At 42.1% G+C, this 21,345-nt stretch overlaps 1 protein-coding gene across 1 annotated transcript; it reads left to right on the forward strand.

Annotated features, from left to right (window-relative positions):
* The first annotated feature begins 7,521 nt into the window (after nucleotides 1–7,521).
* On the forward strand, nucleotides 7,522–20,642 carry LOC125509065 (polycomb group protein EMF2B-like). Its single transcript, XM_048673943.1, has 22 exons — nucleotides 7,522–7,734; nucleotides 7,824–7,948; nucleotides 8,523–8,691; nucleotides 8,806–8,861; nucleotides 10,616–10,730; nucleotides 10,816–10,972; nucleotides 11,047–11,124; nucleotides 11,912–12,048; nucleotides 13,036–13,095; nucleotides 13,248–13,372; nucleotides 14,538–14,602; nucleotides 15,597–15,649; nucleotides 15,913–15,966; nucleotides 16,054–16,113; nucleotides 17,333–17,379; nucleotides 17,453–17,601; nucleotides 17,893–18,019; nucleotides 18,118–18,166; nucleotides 19,056–19,139; nucleotides 19,292–19,371; nucleotides 19,919–20,008; nucleotides 20,220–20,642. Exons 2-22 carry the CDS (start codon nucleotides 7,914–7,916, stop codon nucleotides 20,344–20,346), a joined length of 1,917 nt encoding a protein of 638 aa, XP_048529900.1. The 5' UTR covers nucleotides 7,522–7,734; nucleotides 7,824–7,913; the 3' UTR covers nucleotides 20,347–20,642.
* The last annotated feature ends 703 nt before the right edge of the window (nucleotides 20,643–21,345 follow it).

Raw genomic sequence — 21,345 nt, forward strand, 5'->3', positions numbered from 1 at the left:
CTTAGAGATGACTTCTTTCGCATCCAAAGCGACATTGCGATGATCATCATGAAAGAAGTCGTCGATGAGAAGGGGATGTTCCACCACGGCCCTATATCGCGAGCTGACGTCTGAACTCGCATAGGCATGCAACGTCTAGACCTCACGCCGTTCAAGAAGCTAGGGTCCATCCTCGATGATATGGAAGGATGGAACTTCTAGTGATTTATGATGCCGATGATGATGATATGTGTCGGTTGAACTTGTATACTTTTTGTAGCAATGAAACTTTGTGATGTCCATTGTCCCTGCCGAACTTGCGTAACGCTACTTTGTTAGTTTGCGTATGATGACCTGCGTACCTCTAGTTAATTAATTTGCGTACTATATGTTGCATCTAGTTGCTAACCCTTTCTTTTTCGGTGTTGCTCTAGTATATTTTGTTGCATATATATGATTGTACATCCTATTCATGAACATGCATCTCTAACAGGTACCTAGTTTCTTGATGGCGAGATGAAAGTGCTATGTCGTGTACAAAGGGAAGGTTCTGGGGGTGTACGACGAGTGGCATGAGTGTCAGGCGCAAGTGAATGGGTTCTCGGGCGCCAGCCATGAAGGCTTCAAAAGCAGACAAGAAGGAGAAGCTAGTTACTTGAGGTTCACGCTAGCGCGAGAGAGGACTCGTAACCGCCACCTCATGTACTGCATAGTTCCGCTCTCACTCATAGTGATAGCTCTTCTTGCGTATACCTTTGTTTAGATGGATGACGTTGTAGTTGCAAGTATTCGAGACTTGCATGTATCGCTATTTTCGAGATGATGACAAGATACCACTTTGTGTTGGATGATGATTATGATGAGACTATTTGTATGTATATGCTATGATTACATTTGTGGTCTCGCAGGCATTTGTATGTGTATTATGATGACATTTGTATGTGCTAAAGATTCTTCAATAAAGCCTGTTCAAATACAAAACAAATATGCCGGAAAAAAACAAAAAACTACTAAAATTAGCAGTAGCGAGTGGAGAAAAGTTAGTAGCAGCGCGGTAGTAGCAGTAGCGCGCACAGGAGAAGCGCGCTATAGCTATTAGCAGTAACGAGCTTCCATTAAGCCCGCTGCTGCTACACTTGTGTAGCAGTAGCGCTGGTGAGCACGTGCTACTGCTACGTGTTAGCTGTAGCGCCTTATTAGTAGCGCCGGTCCCCGCGCTACTGATACACCTAAAACCCGCGCTGCTGCTAGCCTTTTCCCTAGTAGTGTACATTCGACCACGACTCGCTTCTACACCACCTTTCTTACAACTTCGGCAATGTGAAGAATGCACAAGCACACGCCTTCAAGGTGACATCTTTCTTGAGCATGGATATTGCGGATCATACTAGTGTTGCTTGCACCATGAGACTTATTGTTCATCTTGGACCACTTGATCACACACTTGTTAGAGATCTTGCTTCGACTTGTCATTTTCACAATTCCATGCATCATGATATATATGTCTTGTGTGTTGCATCCAATTCTTGGATTACTTGCTCCTATCACATGTTTGGTTGCAACAATGTCGTTTCTTCACATATGTCATGTCCCATTGATTGCTAAATGCCTGCCTTGATTGCCTCACACATGATGCACAATTGCTCTTTCTATTGTGTTGAGTTCCACACTATATTCACTACACCCCATGCACATTATGCTTGGATTGTCTTGGACTTGACCCATGTGTTTAGACACTTCATTTTATTGGTGTTGTGAATGATTCTTATGCCTACCATAGACCTTTCATTGAGCAATTTGTGAATGCTTACTATGAACTTGAGGTAGATGCTTCTTCTCTTGTCACACATATTTGCATCACTACCTCACATTCACATGCTTGTCCCCATGATTTCTTTGCTTGTGCTAGATTGATATGCTTACATGCCACATCACAATCCTTTGTCACACCATATGATTTGCATGATGACGACACTTGTTTGGTGAATCACCTCTTGAATGCTTGGTTTTGCAATAACACTAACCACATTTATTTTCCCAAGTGTTTGTTGTCCTTGCTCATTTTGAAGGAATCACTAGACGGTGCGACATTGGAGAGTGCCCACTCCAAGCTTGAAGATGATGACTACTTGGTGAACGTCCGCTTCTACACGGCGAAGCCATCTCTTTCCCATGGTGATTTGGTTTCGATCCAAGGTCGGATCTTTCCCAAGGGGGAGGGGATGATGCGGAGCATCCTATGGACATCACCATGTCAAGAGTCCATTCGGCAAGCGACACATGTGACATCTACTTCACATACACAAAGGTGAATCATCTCCTTTACGCGTGTTCACTTGACCCCTTCGAGGATGGTATACTACTTGACACTCCTCTCGTGTGCATACATAGGTATTGTCGGAACACCATGGACGAGGAGGAGGAGGGCGAGCACAAGTGTACAACTACACCATCCGCGAGAGAAGCATGGAAGAGAAGGAAGAAGAGGATCCGCCTAGTCCAGGACGAGCGGTACTACCGCCCACACCAAGCGGTACTACCGCTGAAGGCCCACAAGCCGTACTACCGGCCAACTTCCGCGCTACTGCCGCTCAACCCGACAAACTCCTGTGGTCGAGCGGCACAAGTTCGGTACTACCGCCCGTACAAGTGGTACTACCACTGAAGCGGTACTACCGCCCGAGGGACCGGTACTACCGCCCTGCCTGTGCGCAGCCGGGCCGTTGGCCTTGTATCTCCCTCCCACTTACCCCTTCGTGGCTTAGACTATATATAGACCACCCCACCTCCTTTCTAGGGTTAGCAAAGTAGTAGCTCATTTATAGATAGAGCTTTGCTCATCCATTACGGATCTACTCCGCGAGAGAGACCGCGACCCCTCTTCGGAGAAGATCCACCTTGGATTCAAGACCCCCTCTTGGGTGGCCCCTTCAAGACCTCCTCATAGAGATGAACCTTACCTTGTATCTTTCCCTTTGTTGTTCATGTACCTTGTGGATCTTGTGTGTTTGATTGTCTAGTGGATGTGTGATTGGACTTGTTCTTGAGTGTTTCCCCTTGTGATTTCTCTTCGTTCTTCCCCGTGTTCTTCGTGTTCTTCATGGGATCCGATCCTTTCGTGAAAGATCGGCCCCTAGGGTTCCTACCCTACATCAGCATGTGTGCATCATATATTTAAGCCTCCCCCAAGCTTGAGCGATCCTTTCTCCTTCAGAGGCTGATCACGATGAACCAAATGCATAGGATTAAATTTCTGGTGAAATTCCAATTTCAAACGTTTGCAATCCCATGTTCCAGTATCATCCAATAGCCTATACCGTGTCAATGCATTTCCTTCCAAAGATAAAGGGAACACCCTTCTTCTTAACTCCATCCTCAGATAAACTTGCAAGCTTAAACAATCTACAAATTTCATCCACATAGATTAAGTGCATTAGGATGTACTATTCCATCTCCTGCATAAGGATTAGCTAGCAGTTTCTCCAACATACCTGAAGGAATCTCATAATAAATATTTTTAGTAGGTTCAATAGGTTGAGGGGAAACTCTTATTGCTTTCGGTCGAGGTGAAGATACCCCGAACAAACCCCTCAAAGGATGATTTTGCATAGTGACAAGTGACAGTAAATTTCAACACGTAATAAAAATGTTTCCTTACCAAATTCCACCTACCAAATGCGCTTCACTCTCCGGCAACGACGCCAGAAAAGAGTCTTGATGACCCACAAGTATAGGGTATCATTCGTAGTCATTTTGATAAGTAACAGTGTCTAACCCAACGAGGAGCGGAAGGAAATGATAAGCGGTTTTCAGCAAGGTATTCTCTGCAAATACTGAAAGTAGCGGTAACAAATAGTTTTGTAGCAAGATAATTCGTAACGAATAACAAGTAGCAATAGTAACAAAGGTGCAACACAGTGGGCCCAATCCTTTTTATAGCAAAGGACAAGTTGGAACGTTCTCTTATAATAAGCAAAACATTCTCGATGACACAAGGGGATTATCGTCTAGTCACTTTCATCATGTTTAGTTGATTCATGTTCGCTACTTTGGTAATTTGATATGTGGGTGGATCGGTGCTTGGGTGTTGTTCTTATTTGAACATGTAACCCACTTATGATTACCCACTCTCGCAAGCATCCACAACTATGAAATAAGAATTAAGATAAATCTAACCATAGTATGAAACATATGGATCCAAATCAGCCCCTTACGGAATAACACATAAACTAGGATTTAAGCTTCTATCACTCTAGCAACCCATCATCTACTTATTACTCCACAATGCCTTCCCTTAGGCCCAAGTATGGTGAAGTGACATGTAGTCGACGTTCACATGACACCACTAAAGGAAGCAAGAACATACATATCATCACAATATCGAATGAATACCAACTTCACATGATTACTTATAACAAGACTTCTCCCATGTCCTCGAGAACAAAAGTAACTACTCACAAATCATATTCATGTTCAAGATCAGAGGTGTATTGAATATGTTTGAGGATCTGGACATTTAATCTTCCACCAAATAAACCAAATAGCATCAGCTACAAGATGTAATCAACACTACTAGCAACCCACAGGTGCCAATCTGAGGTTTTGGGACAAAGATTGAATACAAGAGATGAACTAGGGTTTGAGATGAGATGGTGCTGGTGAGATGAAGATGGGTCCTCCCACGATGAGAGGATCGTTGGTGATGCCGATGGCTTCGATTTCCCCCTCACGGAGGGAAGTATCCCCAGGGGAATCGCTCCGCCGGAGGACAAAAATGCTCCTGCCCAAGTTCTGCCTCGAGATAGCGACGCTTCTTCCCGAACGTCGTTCTCTTAATTTTTTTAGGGCAAATGACTTCATATAGCAAAAAGAGGGGGCCAGAGGCAACTGTGGGCCCCACAAGGCATTAGGGCGCGCCCAGGGGTGGCTGTGCCTTGTTGCCTTATGGGCAACTGGTGGCCCCCCTCTGGTATTTCTTTGTTCCAGTATTTTTCATATATTCAATAAAAAATCCTCGTGAAGTTTCTGGTCATTTGGAGCTCCCTAGAATAGGTATCTTTGCTTTGGCTTTTTAATTAGGTCCAGAATTCCAGCTGCTGATAATTTCCCTCTTCGTGTAAATCTTGCAAATTAAGAGAGAAAAGGCATTAGGTGTGTCATAACATGAAATAATGGCCAAAAACATTATAAACACCAGTAGGAAAACATAATGCAAAATGGACGTATCAAAGACTCTTATTCTTTTTTAAGTGATCAAAGATCACATTGACTCCATATGTATGCAAAAGGGGATGAGGTTGAGAAGATGAGTTCTTTGCTCAAGTGTTTAAAGATCAAACTCCAAAAGCCTCAGACAATTTCCCAAGTCCCACTATATCAAACCCTAAAGTTACCCCAGACTCACCGAACCAATACACATAGGAGTCACCGAGCTATTCTAATATAGCCGTTGTCCTAAACCCTAGTTTCATCGGTCTCACCAAAGAGCACTTTCCAACCTTCTGTATCCGTCTGTAATTCAATCAGAGTTTTCAAACGAATTCACTCAGGGCCATCGAATTGCTTAGATAAGCATCTCTTGGAGCCATCGATCAGTTTCACCCGTTGTGACCGAACGATCCAAAGTTCATACCTTTTGTACACATCGGTCTAACAGAGTCATTTGAGCCGGTCTCACTAATGTGTGCAAAAGTGTTTTAACGGTCAGATTTTTGGTCCTGCCTATATATACCCCCACACACTCTGCCATTGTCTCTCGAAGCAAATGCCACTCATATCCATTTTGAGAGAGAGCTCCCACTCCCTGTGCTGATTTCAAAGGGATTCCACTCCAACCATTGATCCTTTGATTTCTAGTCACCTCATTGCTTTCCACCCAAGCCTCTCCTACCAAAAGTCAAAATACGTGAGAGAGTGTTTGGGCGTCGAGGAGATTATCTTTTGAAGCACAAGAGCAAGGAGTTCATCATCAACTACATCATCTATTACATTTTGAAGAGTGGTGCCTCCCAGATTGGTAGGTGTGCTTGAGAGTCTCCAAATCTCGTGGAGAAACCAGGAAGTTTGTGAGGTCTTGGAGATCGCCTACTTCATGAAGATCTACCCGAGCGAGGCTAGTCCTTCGTGCTCATAAGCCATGGTGGGATATAAAAAGTTGCGTCTTCGTGGACCCTTTGTGGGTGCGAGGCATCTGTGGACCCGATTCCTCCATAGAATCTCGCAACCGCAATTCTTGTGATCTTGTATCCTTGATTGAAGTCTCCATCAACGTGGACGTACGATATCACCATCTATCGGAACCACGAGCCAAAATCTTTTGTCAACATAGCGTTTGCGAATCTCCTAAACTCTACTCCTTACTTACCTGCACGTGTATGTTTTTTATATTCCGCTGCCCATACTCTAGATATGCACGTGTAGGGTGTGCTTATACTACTCTAGCCTTTGCCAAAATCTTCCTAAATGTTAAACATGTTAAAATTGCTCATTGGCTCTGGTCGAACGTGGACTGGTTGGAGTAGAGTGTTCCATGGGGCACTGTTGGCGAAATCAAGAAAAACCCCAGGGGATAGGAAGATGCACGATGAAAACTCTTCTCTTTATCCTCCAAGCCGTCATAGGCCCATCCCCTCATCGATGTGTGCCATGCTGGCCTCGACCCTTAACGCTTCTCGGCCAGTGATGGAATGTGGAACGGGCGGTGCAACGACACCTTTGCGAGAAAGTCGCCCACGTGTGTGGATCTTGCCACCTATAGATGCTGTCACATCTCCTCTTCACGTGGCGGTGGATGAAAGACAAGGCAATGTGGACCGATAGGAGGGAAAAACGAACACGAAACCATTATGGGATGACCAAAAGGCTATATAGATAGATGAAGCAAATCAAAAGGTATAGTTAACGCACACGACACATTCACTACCATCTTACATTAATGGTGGCAAAAGAAGGAAGTAAATGCATGAACTAGGAGCCCCATCACTATGGATACAACGCTGCTAGCAGATGATGCGGTTCGGTGCGGAAACACCGCCGTGGGCGCTTATCGGGCCGGGAGAATCTTAGAAGCGGTCACAGGGCTGTGTCACTTTGCGGCTATGTGGTGTGAGGCCCACGACGTGTTGGACCGGTTCGCTATAGGGCCTCTGGATCAGTTTGTGGAGTAACGACGATGATAAGTTGGACCAGTCAGCTAACGTCTAATGTGAAATGATGCGAACAAGGAAAGAAACCCTTGCGGAAAAGCAGATGCTTCTGGTACGCTCACGATTACGATCGGACGGCTCAAAGTCTCGCATCGACGTGGAGGCTCGGAAAAGCGGAACCTTCGGATGCGTTCACGATTGTGATCGGATGGCTCAAAACCTCAAATCGACGTGGAGGTTCGGAAAAGCAAATGCTTCCGATATGTTCACGATTATGATCGGACGGCTCAAAACCTCGAATCGATGTGGAGGTTCGGAAAAGCAAATGCTTCCGATATGTTCACGATTATGATCGGACGGCTCAAAGTCTCGAATCGACGCGGAGGCTGGGAGGTAGTTGATAAATTAAAGAGGAAAAGGGAAAACTAATTTCTTCTTCATCTGGTTGCTCCCTTCCGGCCCAATGCGGCTCTAAATCTCTCTCCGCCGCCGCGCCGTCGCCGACGCCTCACGACCGGAACGTCGCCGCCACTGACGCGCCTCGACGCCGCCGCCATCGCCGTCCCTGCTCTCTCCACCCCGTCCGCGAGCTTCGACATCGGTCTTTGAGGTACGACCGCGATTTCTGTCATCCAGTGATTATTATCACTCAAATCGAACCCTAACTAATTTTAACCTGCACAAATTTCTGGTGTGCAGGCGCGCCACCTAGACCAGTCCCCGCCGGTTGATGCCCCTTGTTAAATCCGCCCGTCCGCGACCCTGAGGAGCTCGGCGGCAGCGAGGAGGATGCCTGGCCTACCTTTACCTGCCCGGGACGCAGCGTACGCCTCTCCCCCCTAACCTATTTTACTGTTGCTGTGCTTATGCTATACTCGTGCTACTTGTTACTTGAGCTGTGTCGAATTTGCCTGGTCATGTCTGTGTGGGCAATGCAGGAGAATTTTTTTTTAGTACAATGTTAGAATCGCAGTTGGATACTGCACTGTGGTCTCTGTGTGTGTAGGATGCTTTGTGGGATAGTGAAGTTCTTTTCACTGTAAGTGGCTACTTCCAAGAATTAATGTGTGAGTATATTCAGAGCTTACCTTGTTGCATTTGGAAATTAATAAATGAGTATTGTCTATTGACTCATCCCTGGTTGGTAACCTATGTCGGCTGGTTGCACCTGGAAACTAGTAAATGGCCATTTTTATTTCTAAGAATTAATCACTGGAAATCTGTGTGGCCCACCTTGGTTGTATCCAGATTCTGAGAAGTAGCTTAGTTGTTCTGTAACTGTTCAGCTGCTTTGCAGATATGCACTCATGTATATATGGTAGATGGTTTTCTTGATCTTAATAGTGAGATGAGATGAATGTATCTTCTTCTTTTGATGTTGGTGCTGCATACATGCAGGGACGCTGGGTGTGAATTCAGTTACCCTCAGTCTGCAGACCAGATGCGCCAGCAACAGCTTAGAGCTCGATTATCTCCAGATGAGCAGCTTGCTGCTGAAGAAAGTTTCGCGTTGTACTGCAAGCCAGTTGAGCTATACAATATCATTCAGCGGCGGGCCATTAGAAATGTAAGTTCCATCTTAACTTTGCAGCTTCATTTGACATGAATCACATGTGTTTATCACATAACCATCATGTGCAAGTGATTTGAGATACCAATGATCTCTCACTGACTTTTGCAGCCCGCTTTTCTGCAAAGATGCCTTCATTACAAGATACATGCAAGCCGAAAAAAGAGGTACACACTTTGACTCTACTGCAGAACATGCTGACACTCAGAATTGTTGTGATCCAAATCCAATATGTCGAGAAAAAGAAAGGACTGTCCTGTTTCAAAACGTATTTTCTTTTTTACATAGCGGACACTTCACTATTTTTTATTTGCGAATTGCAGAGACTTCACTATTATGTAGTTTGCTGATTCCTTTAGCTGTCTTGGAACGGCGTACATAAGGTTGTTATGATTAGAGTTGAATTAAATTGGAAATGCTTTGAACATAGTAGTAGTATCAAACCGTAGATCCTACTCCACCCAATAATTTGAAGAACGTAGCAGGATTTTTTCATTATTCTTAATGCTTATTTATTAGTCATTTGGAAACTAATTGGATTGATAATTTCCCTTCCGAATGCCATTGCCTAGGTTGGCTATGCAACAGTTAGCACATACATGATCATAAAAAGTAGGAGAGAAATGCATCAGATGTCGATAAACTTGGCAAGTGGAAACACTTAGGCACGCCGCCTTGCGAATCATGCATCTGCCTCCCTTAATTTGGCAAAGCGGATCAATTTTAGTCCAATCGAGCCGGGGTATGGCAGGCAAAAGAACGGCATGCTGGTGGTGACATGGCATGACTGGGATCTTGCCAGGGGTTTTCCTACATGCGGTACACATGAGTGAGGCGCTCTGTGTTGGGGTTAGGATATTTTTCCAGATAGGTCATGTCGGAGGGGTCACACACTCACGCACAGTGTGATCCTAGCATGAGCATTACATTAGACCCATCTTCTAAAGTACAATTAAAGCACAAATTTGTGGTTATGTGTTTCTAGCACAATTGTTACATAGTAATAGTTTAATTCCTGGTCAAATGTTTGTTCTACTGAAACTTAGTACGCCTGGTATTTGAAACAGAGGTGGTACTATATATTGTATTACACATTTGGTACATTTGTGATCTATGGAACTTTAGTGTGTGTACTATACACATGATGTTTATTCAAGTATGGCTCTTGGTATTCGCAAAAAAAGTATGGTTCTTCGTAGAGCAAAGTGTACTTTAGTTTACAGTGTGCCTGGGCTTTAACAATTCGCTAGCTTTTCTCATGGCTCTCGACAAATTCGTCCGCCCAACAGCTCGAGACCACCACCGTCCCGCTCTGGTGAGCCGTCAAGAGAGTTTTGATAGTCGCCTGTGATGGCAAGCACTACTCCTAGGCCCGCCTCAGCTCTCTGTGTAGGAATCTGAGAGCGATGGTGGCCTCAGGCTCCGTTCGAGATTCTCAGCGGCTTGTGCCTCCTCCCGCCGGAGAATGACTGCGGCCTGCCGCTGTGGCCCTGGGTGGTGCTCCTCCACAGATCGAGGGGGTGAGATGTGAGGGTGCGAGAGACATGGCAGTGAGACGAGCTCATTTTATTTGTATTTTTATCGCTAATAGACGAGGAGCCATGTGATTCCACCGATTTGGAGGAATCTGTTGGTTTGGCATCGGAGGGGTATATCCACTTGTGGGGAATCAGTCTGTTCCAGTTTCTTCTCAAACCAAACACAAGAACCAGTGCCAGGTGCAGAACCAACCTGTGACATTCCATCCCATGCCCCAAACCAAACACACCCTAGTAGAAGCTGAAACGGTAGCTTGGCCAAACAAGGCCCAAGTGATTAAGTTCTCAGGTGTAATGTCTGTTAAACTATGTACTAACCACTTTTGGATTTTATTGTCTATTCATCGTGCAAATGCTGATCAATGTTTGTGCTATGGATGTAGGATTCAGATAACGGTATCACTATCTCGAGGTACAAATACCGAGTTGCCAGAACAGAATATCTTTCCTCTTTATGTTCTGTTGGCTACACCTACCAGTAATATTTCGCTTGAAGGGGTAAGTCTGCCTATTTTTTAGTTCCACACATGCAACATTTTGTACCAAATGATCTCTTATCTCATTAATGCATAATGTTTTGCAGCATTCTCCAATATATCGATTCAGTCGGGCTTGTTTGCTTACGGCTTTTAGTGAATTTGGTAATAAAGGTCGCACCAAAGCTACGTTCATAATTCCAGACATCAAGAATTTATCAACCTCCCGAGCTTGCAACCTTAACATTATCCTTATCAGCTGCGGTATGATGTGCTTCATATGTGATGTTTATGGTTTTACATTTCTTCACCACAATCACATTTGGTTCCCTTTTTAGTTTCGGAAGGGCAAGTTGGGGAAAATCGTGGTGAACATAACTGCTCTGTGGACCATGTGGAAGGCTCTGCTCTCCAAAGTAAGCTTGTGGTTGTTATTTTGTGAAAAAAATACTTAGTTACTAGAATAAGCGCATGCTTACCGTTGTTTAACACAGTATGTTAAAACTTAGCAAGTAAGACATTTAGATAGCCACACAAAAATGTGTGCCACACAAAATGTGTGGCACACAAAATGTGTGCCACACAGGTTGAGCTACCACTAGCCAGTTACTGTTGCTTATCATGTGGTGGAAGATATAATTGTATTCTCAAATGCCCAATTCTTGACAAGAATGAAGACCAGTGATCAAACTATGTTTATCTCCCAGTATGCTAAGCTAGTTCACGCTCAATATTCTTGGCCAAACCAATCCAACCCTTGCAACCACCTATCTCACAGCTAACAGCAACTTACCAGACCTTCTCTTGCATGGAAGATCAGTATTACAGTCGTTGGAAATAAAAAATAGTTAACAAACATTCCTTTAATCCATGGATAACTACTTAACAAAGTGTAGGTGAGCAAGATCTGGCTATGTTTACGGACTTTACTGTGGTTAGGAGAATCAAATGAAAAGTATCCTTAAACATTGCATTATCGGTTTTTGACAAGGGGCTACTAGGCCATGTATGCCATTAGTTTAGATTATTTTATCTCCTTTTAGGGTATAGTTATTGTCAGTCACCCATACTGGCTAGTATAGCTAGCACATGTGCCTTCTGAAATAAAGTGTAAAGAACACATTGAATCTCAGAAACCACTTATGATTTGTAGTGTTGTCGAGTGCAGTTATTTACTATCATCTATGTGATGCATTTTGTCAGAGCTTGAAGGGAAATGTTTCTGGGGTAAAATACCAATTGATCTACTTGGTTCGTCTTTGGAGAACTGTGTAACTTTAAATTTGGGACATACAGTGGAGTTGGCTTCTGCAGTTAGTATGAGCCCAAGTTTCTTAGAGGTATGCCAATTCAACTTGCTCATGGTTTTAAGCTTTAATGTTCCTATTGTATGCACTGCAAATTTTCTGTAGTATTTAACCATAGGATGGACGAAGCAAAATCCTTTTGCAGCACCTGAAGCATGTTTCAACTACATAAATTACCTTAGCCACCTGTACGTTAAATTTTGACGATCTACCCCATGTACCTTCTGCTATCTAGAAGGCTGTAGTGCTTGCAATTAATTAGCACATCCCATTACAGAAGTTCAGATGGAAAATCGTCAAATTAGTAGTGCAATTTGCATCAAGATAACTGAACATATTATAAGATGAACATTAACAGTAAAGGTTGAAATTGTAGTTTATGGATATTCCAGTGATTCTGCAAATGTGTTCCATTCAGTTCTTTCTCAGGATCCGCTATCTTTTTTGTTTTTAATAGAAAATTGTTAAATCAAGAGAGATAATATGCAGTGTAGTGGCAACTACTTGCCAATCTTAGGGGTTGTTTGGTTCCCAGTCACAACTTGCCACGCTTAACCATAGGCAAGCCACAGTTTTTTGAGGTACATACTTGTTTTTCGCCACACTTATAGCTACCTATATGGCCTATGTGTCATAGACACAAATCTTTTGCACAACTTGCCATGCTTAACCATAGGCAAGCCACAGTTTTTTGAGGTACATACTCTTTTTTTGCCACACACTTAACTACCTATATGGCCCATGTGTCATAGACACAATCTTTTGCACAACTTGCCACGCTTAACCATAGGCAAGCCACAGTTTTTTGAGGTACATACCCGTTTTTACCACACACTTAACTACATATATGGCCCATGTGTCATAGACACAATCTTTTGCCACACTTGTGGCTTTAATTTTGTTAGCCACTCTTTTGCGGTAAGCCACACATTGCTTAAGCAAAATTAGCCTTGAACCAAAGATGCCCGTACTTGACTCTATATGTTGACCTACTTGCCTTTCCTTTTGTTATATATGCAGCCGAAATTTATGGAGCAGGACAGTTGCTTGACATTTTGCTCTCATAAGGTTGATGCTACGGTAAGTTTATCCCTGTTACTTTATTTTTTATCTAATAATTGTTTCCGCATTTAAGTGGGTAAGTATTTTTTATATAGGATGTCAGCACCTTACTGCAGTATGTTCTGTTATTTACTTCCGTAGCTTCTCTGAGATTTGTATTATTGTTGCAGGGTTCATATCAACTCCAAGTAGGCATATCTGCTCAAGAAGCTGGTGCAAAAGACATGTCTGAATCTCCATATAGTAGTTACTCATACAGTGGTGTCCCACCTTCTTCATTACCACATATCATAAGGTAACACTACTACATGTATATGCATATCTATAGCTCTATTTATCGTAATAGAGTCGTGAGTAACTGCATTCGCTTGCTTGGAGAGCTTAGCTCGAAGATATCTATTTTGAGTTTTTGACAGGGTTTAGTAGATGGCCACTGTTTTGCAGTCAGCGCAGCTGAGCTTGCTGCCTGCTGAAAACATTTTATGTGTGTGTGGGTGGCATGTACCAAATGTGGCAAAACCAACATGGACAGGCTGTTAAATGTTCTGTTTCATAGTTGAGGGTGAAAACTGGACGTCTGTGACAGTTGAGCGGGCTAAGATGGACCTGTTCATTGTTAGGTGTTGTTTTAGAATGCACGGAGTCTATCTTTTAAATTGGCTGCTAATATACACAAATATATACTGATTTGTCATGTTCAAATAATAGTTCTAGATTTTCCATAGAAAATACCTTCAGATCATTATACTACTTTTAGTTGCTTTCCTGAAATATAGTTGAAGAAAGTGATGGCATTGGTCATAGGGACATAATGCAAAATGAAATGAACATATTGCAAACACAAAGAAGTTCTCAGCGCCACACAATAGATAGCGCAGTGGGGGGCGATTGGCAGGCGAGCGGCAAAGGTGGCAGATATCGAGAGGGAAGTGGGCATGTGTGCGTGGGGAGAAGAGGGGGGAAATATGTCACCTTGAGAGAAGAGGACGCAGAGTGAGTGCACACAAGAGAAATCAGAGAAGGGATTAGGATTTCACTTACAATTAAGGTAGGAGGAAAATAAATAAGATGGAGGTTTATTAAGAGGATTATTGTGCAATTAAAGCCGAATCTGAGAAAGTCCAACTAAAATTCTGAATCATTCGGTGAAAGTTGGATGGATGGTTCAAATTGTGTGGATTCCACAAACATGTATTGGTACCTTCTATATAGATTTAGATGTCTGAAAGGGCAGGTAAAGGAATGGAGTCAGTATATCAAATTTCTGTTAGTGCCTAGTGGTGGGGTTTTGGCTACCGGCTCAGGTTTGTTGTGCTCTTGTGTGACCTTAGCCTAACCGAAGCACTTGTTGTCTGGCCAGGTCTTAGTGTGACACTTTGCTTTTACTTTCATCTCTACAAATGCATTTGCGTTTCAATATGACCAATTGAGCAGATATAATTTTTTTGTTTTCCACACAGGTTGAGAGCTGGTAATGTGCTTTTCAACTTCAAGTACTACAACAATACTATGCAAAAGACTGAAGGTTATCCCTTACACAAACATTTGGGTTCATGTGTTTTTTCAGTTCCACACTTCCACTCACACTTGTTTGTATCATGTATTTGACATTTTTTCTAGGTGTTCTACATTTTCTCCTTATACCTGACTGTGAAAAGTAATGAACTAGATATGTTAAATATCTGAATAAATGATCCACCAGCATTGAACTATTAAAAGATATTCTGCTAAGACCCTTTCTTGGTACACATGTTGGAATAATAGCTACTTCTGTTTGATGGTGGTAATCTTATTTACTTTGTCACACTAATTGTGGTGCCATAGCTAGTAACCTAGTGGAGAACTTTACGCTGTTACGCTTTAGGTTAGCATATGATCCTGGAACTAAAGCTGGCGAGCTAAGTTCGGTAATGGTAAGTATAATGGTTTTAATGTACTGATATGTTTTTAACTTAAGAAATGGCTTATAAATTTCTCTCTGAATTAATTATGAATTATGCATTTTTTTGTTCTGAAAATCAAGTTCCGTGTCATTACCACAAACGCAAAAGTCAGATATGCTCCGTTAAAAAAGATGCAATTACTGAAAATGCTGGTGCATAAGACAGAAAGCACACACCTCATATGATCTGTAGCGCTTCAGAATGATAGTGTAACATTGAAATTGGAAGAATAGATTTTACGAATGTGTAAAGCATGGGAGACCAAAGTATCTTAATAATCATAAAAGGAGTGCTATGTGCTGTATTTGGTGGCGTAGTTTAAGGTATATGTTTGCCCATGAACTGATGTACGTATTGCTGATTGAGTGCCGTATAGCTCCAGCCGTGTTTTTTAGTCCTTTGTTGTGAATGCTGATCATGACAAAGATCCAGTGTTAGATTCGAGCAATTACCTATGTTCACTTTACGCCACTTATTGACATTTGTTGGTAAAAAGCCCGAATAATTCTGGTTGGTTCGTGATTCTTTGCTCTTCTTGTTTTCTTTTTGTTTCTTATATTGGTCTTTTCTTACCAGTCACTGAAGATTTTGCTTGCCCCTTCTGCTTGGTAAAATGTGGAAGCTACAAGGTAAAGTTTGATGCAAAGTTCCATTTGCACTGTATTTATTCAAATGTCACTTTGCTGCTATTGGCTGGTGGATCATTTCACCTGCTACAGTTAGGTAAAACCAAATATTTTATTCTCACTGCACCACTAATGTCTAGATGTTCTTTGTGATGAAATTTGGATTGTGTTTGCTTTCTGCACGACCTTTCTATTTTTTTTGGGAACAATCTTTGTGCCCACTTTCTCAGGGCAAATCTCTAATGTTGTGATCCTGGTGGTACTAGGGTTTGGGGTGTCACTTGAACTCATCACATGACCTATTCCACTTTGAGTTTTGGGTTGGTAAACCTCCGAAATTTCCATCACTAAATCTTATTTGCTTGTTGTCATACTTTGATCGTAATTTGTTCATTATGCTCAAACAGATATCTGAAGAATGCCAGGCTGTTAATGTTAGTCTGAAGACTGATGTCTGGAGAACTGAGGTAAATCAGAGATCTAGAACTTCCAAGTTAGCTGTTTGAACCGAGTGTTCTAAGTTTAGCATGTTATATGGCTTGATTTCATGGAATGGATTTTGTAGGAGAGTATTATCTCGTGAGTGTGAGGTTCGTGTTTGAAGGGGAGCCTTGGTGCAGTGGTAAAGCTGCTGCCTTGTGACCATGAGGTCACGGGTTCCGAGTCCTGGAAACAGCCTCTTGCAGAAATGTAGGGAAAGGCTGCGAACAATAGACCCAAAGTGGTCGGAACACTTCCCTGGACCCTGCGCAAGCAGGAGCTACATGCACCGGGCTGCCCTTTAGTGTGAGGTTGGTTTTTGGGGTACTGTTTGTGGGTTTGGCTAGGTCTTGGGCTGGAAGCGCTAGGCGCAGCTGCGCAAGGATAGGAGAGAGGGTGAGGCAGAGAGCAGGAAAGACTTGTTTTCCTTAGCTCTTTGTTTGACTTGACTCAGTAGATTACAATTTACATCTCGCGGTTTTATGCAGTATCCACTCATCCTATCTGTAGCACCCCTAATGGAGCACCATTCATTTAGATAATCCTTGAATCTAGGATTCCTAACGAGTACAACTAATTTGAATAAAACTCTAGGATTCCTAACAAGTACAACTAATTTGAATAAAACTGGTTAATCCTGACTAACCGAGGGACTAACCGAACCAAACAATTAGCTTGGGTGGACTCATTGAATCAGTATGACTTGGGGTACAACTAATTTGAATAAAAAGGGTTAATCCTGACTAATCGAGGGACTAACCGCACCAAACAATTAGCTTGGGTGGATTGACTGAATCAATATGACTTGGGCCTGAGTCGTGTAAGTCCGACTCTAGCACCGAGACCGGCTGTGGTGTATCCGTCTTGTGACCTTTGCTGGTGCTCCATTGATAAGCGATAGCTTATTCCCCACATAACAAGAATATCCCTTGGTTTTCTGCTAATTAAATTCTCAGTTTTGTTCTTAGCTTTTCATCCTACTTTCTTGTATGCAAAGGCCATGAGCTGCACATATTATGCCTCTTGGTGATGATCAACCCATGCTTTCTGCAAAATTCTTTGACGAATGTGCAGGATACCTCGCAGAATCTGCTTTGCATAAGTTTTACGTGCTTGGCATAGTAAATCCATGGATCGTTAGTAATTGATTTGAATTGAAGCATTTTGTTTCTAATATTTGGAACTAATAATCCCAATTATTTTCAGCTTGTGGCTGAGGGAGTTGATCCAAGACATCAAACATTTTCCTACTCGTAAGCTATTCATCACTTTCCAAGGTGTTACTGCTGTGTTCTCTGTTTGATTTTCCAAACTGTGTTGCATCAGCTCAAGGTTTAAGAAGCGTAGAAGGTTGGGAATGTTGGGAACCACAGCTGAGAAAATAAGCCATGTACATCCACATATCATGGATTCAGATTCACCTGAAGACGCCCAGGCAGTGTCTGAAGACGACTTTGTGCAGAGGGAGGAAGATGGTACATTCTTATCTTGTGATTTCCTTTTCCTTTTTTCTTAGTCAACCAAATATTTTTCTTGACTTACTCATACAGTTTGGCAAACGAGTAAAATTTCCGGTGAATTTGGATTTTTGGTAAATTTAGAATGAGCTAGTTCTTTTTTGTTTCATGCACATGGAATTTCAGCATTGAGAAGTTCTGCATGCTGTTTTGAATATAACACACCTGAAACATTTTGATCCTTACCTTAGGTGAAGATTTATTTCTTACACGTGCTCATATCCCATTTCCGTTGTCTAAAATTTCCAGATATTTCTGCACCACGTGCTTCTGTTGATCCTGCTCAATCATTACATGGTAGCAATCTTTCACCACCCACAGTACTACAGTTTGGGAAGACAAGGAAACTATCTGCGGAGCGAGCTGATCCCAGAAAGTAGCCCTTCTGTTTACATTGCCGGTATCACATTATGCATTGTAAGATTTAAAATGTTAAGTTAAACTAACTGTTTTATTTTGTATACTGTCTGGCAGCCGGCAACTCCTGCAGAAACGCCAGTTTTTCCATTCTCACAGGGCACAGGTGTGTGGAAAATAAAAACCCTCTCATTGTATTGTTCTATGTTCTTTAAACTTTATTGTTCTATTTCTGTTGCCTGTTTGCATAGTTGATAGTTCCATAATTCTTGTATAGCCTTAGGATTTTGTATCCACATTTTGTTTTCTGGGTGCCTGGTCTTTAGTTATTTTCTACGGGGGAATAATCAGTGCAACCTCTAACTTAGCATTTGAATTTGATGCTGATTTATAGTCGAGGTCTAAAATGTTACTCCCTCCATCCTTTGAAGAGTGTACTTCCAACATTGTTGGAAAGTCAAACATTTATATGTTTGACTGTATTTATACAGTAATACACCAATATTTATGTCATGAAATCAGTAGCATTAGATTCATAATAAATTATGTTTTCATCATATACCTATTTATTTTCACAAACATTGATATATTTTTGCACAAACCCGGTCAAACTTTGAGATAGTTTGACCCTCCAACAAAGTTGGAAGTACACTCTTTAAAGGACGGAGGGAGTAGGTTATTTCTCCTCAGAGGTTGGTGTGCAGTAATACTCTTCTCCATTCATGATTAGCTTCTCTTGAAATAAAATATGGTGATCTGGAAGAGCTTGCGTGTTTATTTTACACAAATACCAGACTGCCAGTCTTGCTAGCGTAATGTCTGGTTTGAGTGTCAGACTATATGGTTGCACTTGGCTGTACGCCAGTCTTCGTTGTCTTGCTTTTAATGCAGATGCTCATCCTTTGGTTATTGCACTGCCCATAATTATTTTTGTTTATTGGATTTTAAGTATTATATACTATTTATTTGGTATTATGACTTTGGACTTTGGATTATCTACAGTTTATTTCTACATTTGAAATCTAACTTGACTGCATTTACTACGTTTCTTGTAGCCAATGGCACTGGAACAAGTTTTCTCGGACCGTGATAGTGAAGATGAAGTTGATGATGACATCGCCGATTTTGAAGATAAACGGGTCAGATACAATCATATTTTTTTCATCCTCTTTGTTCAGAAACATAAAATTTATATTCATGCTGTTGCCTACACATGAGCTCAAGTCAGTCTCCGTCTAAAAATTTATTTCTACTATTCCCCCTTTTAAGTTATTACATTTCTGTGTTGCAGATGCTTGAGGATTTTGTTGACGTCACAGACGATGAGAAACTTATTATGCATATGTGGAACTCATTTGTTCGGAAACAAAGGTCAGGACTATTTTTGCGTTCTTCCTGAATTGGAAATCTCTTTTTATGATTTTAGTTGTTGTGAAATTTTGGATATGAAAATTCTTCAAGCACCAAGTCCTCATCATTTTATATTGTTTTAAAAGGTGTTTTCTGATGCGTTAAGCTGGGGGTGTTTCCAGTGAGAAGGGGGTACCATTTTGTCTTCGTCTTGCACAGAATGCTTTGTTCTTCAGTCATTCTCATTTTGATGATTGTCGGAAGGCTGTTTGTTCCGTGTTGGGCATGGGTTATTTCTATATGCTTCTTTTTTGAACTTTTTCATATGACATGATACTCCATTGAAAGTTTTCATTCCGTTTTTTCTGTTGTTGCCTTCAGAACAAAATATGTTCGTTTGAGTTTGATTCGACTATGTGTATCCATCATATATGATATTTTTTCCTGCAGAGGATATCACAACTTTGTTTTGACAAGTTGTGTTCATCCTGTGTGGTACAAATTTTGGTCTAGTGATACCCACGGAACCCTCCATGTCCGTTTCTCTTACTGAATTGCTAAATTACAGGGTGCTAGCTGATGGTCATATTCCTTGGGCCTGCGAGGCATTCTCCCGGCTTCATGGAAAACATCTTGTACAGAATCCTCCTCTACTATGGTGAGTTGCTGAGCTATAGTTCTATCGATGTCAACTACTCCCTCTGTCCCGTAATATAAGTGTTTTTGACACTACACTACACTAGTGTCGAGAACACTCTTATATGTTGGGACGGAGTGAGTAGTATCTGCTTGTGGTCATCTGTAACGCCTAGCAAGGCACCTTTTTGTTTGGTGTTTATTTGACTTGCAATTTCTCGCTGGGTGAACAGGAGCTGGCGTTTCCTTATGATTAAACTCTGGAACCACAGTCTATTAGATGCCCGCGCCATGAATGTCTGCGGCACAATTCTTCAAGGCCACCAAAATGAAAGCGGCTCGGACCCCAAGAAAATGTGAGTCGAGCATAGTGCGCTCATTATAATTTAAATCAAGTGGGTGTTTGGAGGAGGCCTTAGGAGCAGGTTAAAGAGAGGGGAAAGCTGCACCTGAGGCCATGGAGGACTATTCTCGATTCTATTTATCGATCGGTTGTGTTGAAGCAGCAGTGATCCGGATGAGATGTGTTTACATGGACTGTTGTTGTTCGTCGTGTTCTGTTCCATGGATAAGCGCCTTTAGTGTCGCAGAACTTGTCGTATGGTCTGCAAACTTGAATCAGTGTTCCTTGTTGCAATAAAACCTATCTAAACTTATACCTTGCGTAAGCGTGTGCAAAATTATCATGCCGTTTAGACTAGCACGGCAAGGTCCTGACTTGGTGTCATAGAACAATACTTTAGTTTGGAAACATCATGATTATCAGGACGGGGGACGAGAAGTAGTACCATTACACACATCTATAAGAGCATCTCCATCCAACCAAGGCCCTCAAATCCTCCTCATATGTCTGAGCAGACAGCCCGGACGGGAAAGAGAGGAAAAAGAAGCCTAACCAACCGAGATTCCCAAAACCTTCCCCTTTGTTCGAACACAGCTCATTTTTTTTTTGAGGGAAACACAGTTCATATGTGAGGAGGAAATGGGGGTGTCCGAATGTGAATGTGACCATATTAGCCCGTACATCAGATCCGGCCCAACCTGTATCACACACACACACACACTCTCTCATATGCATGTGTACAAACGGTTCTACAAAAATGCATGTGTGTAAACATTCGCAAACCCCCAAACGAAATCAATATGTTGGGAGGAAATGTGTCCGACACTCTGAATGTATCCGTGTGCATATAGAGGTAGGTGTCAAAATTCGGTAAGTTGGATTGGAGATGCTCTAAGACTAGTCATAGTGGAAGTAACATAAGTAGTAGTATACATGTCGCATAAGTAAAAAAGATGATGTGTTATGTAATTAAAGAGGAGAGAGACAAATGAAGTAACATAATATGTTACCATTAC

The sequence above is a fragment of the Triticum urartu genome, chromosome 5, assembly GCF_003073215.2.
Source record: "Triticum urartu cultivar G1812 chromosome 5, Tu2.1, whole genome shotgun sequence".
Classification (NCBI taxonomy): domain Eukaryota; kingdom Viridiplantae; phylum Streptophyta; class Magnoliopsida; order Poales; family Poaceae; genus Triticum; species Triticum urartu.

Bases quoted from the DNA above. Each gene is read 5' to 3' on its own strand.
- LOC125509065 (XM_048673943.1), top strand. From the start codon at position 7,914: ATGCCTGGCCTACCTTTACCTGCCCGGGACGCAGC. The intron at 16,114-17,332 runs GTAAATCAGAGA...AATTATTTTCAG, and splicing joins CTGATGTCTGGAGAACTGAG to CTTGTGGCTGAGGGAGTTGA. The intron at 17,380-17,452 runs GTAAGCTATTCA...GTGTTGCATCAG, and splicing joins CATCAAACATTTTCCTACTC to CTCAAGGTTTAAGAAGCGTA.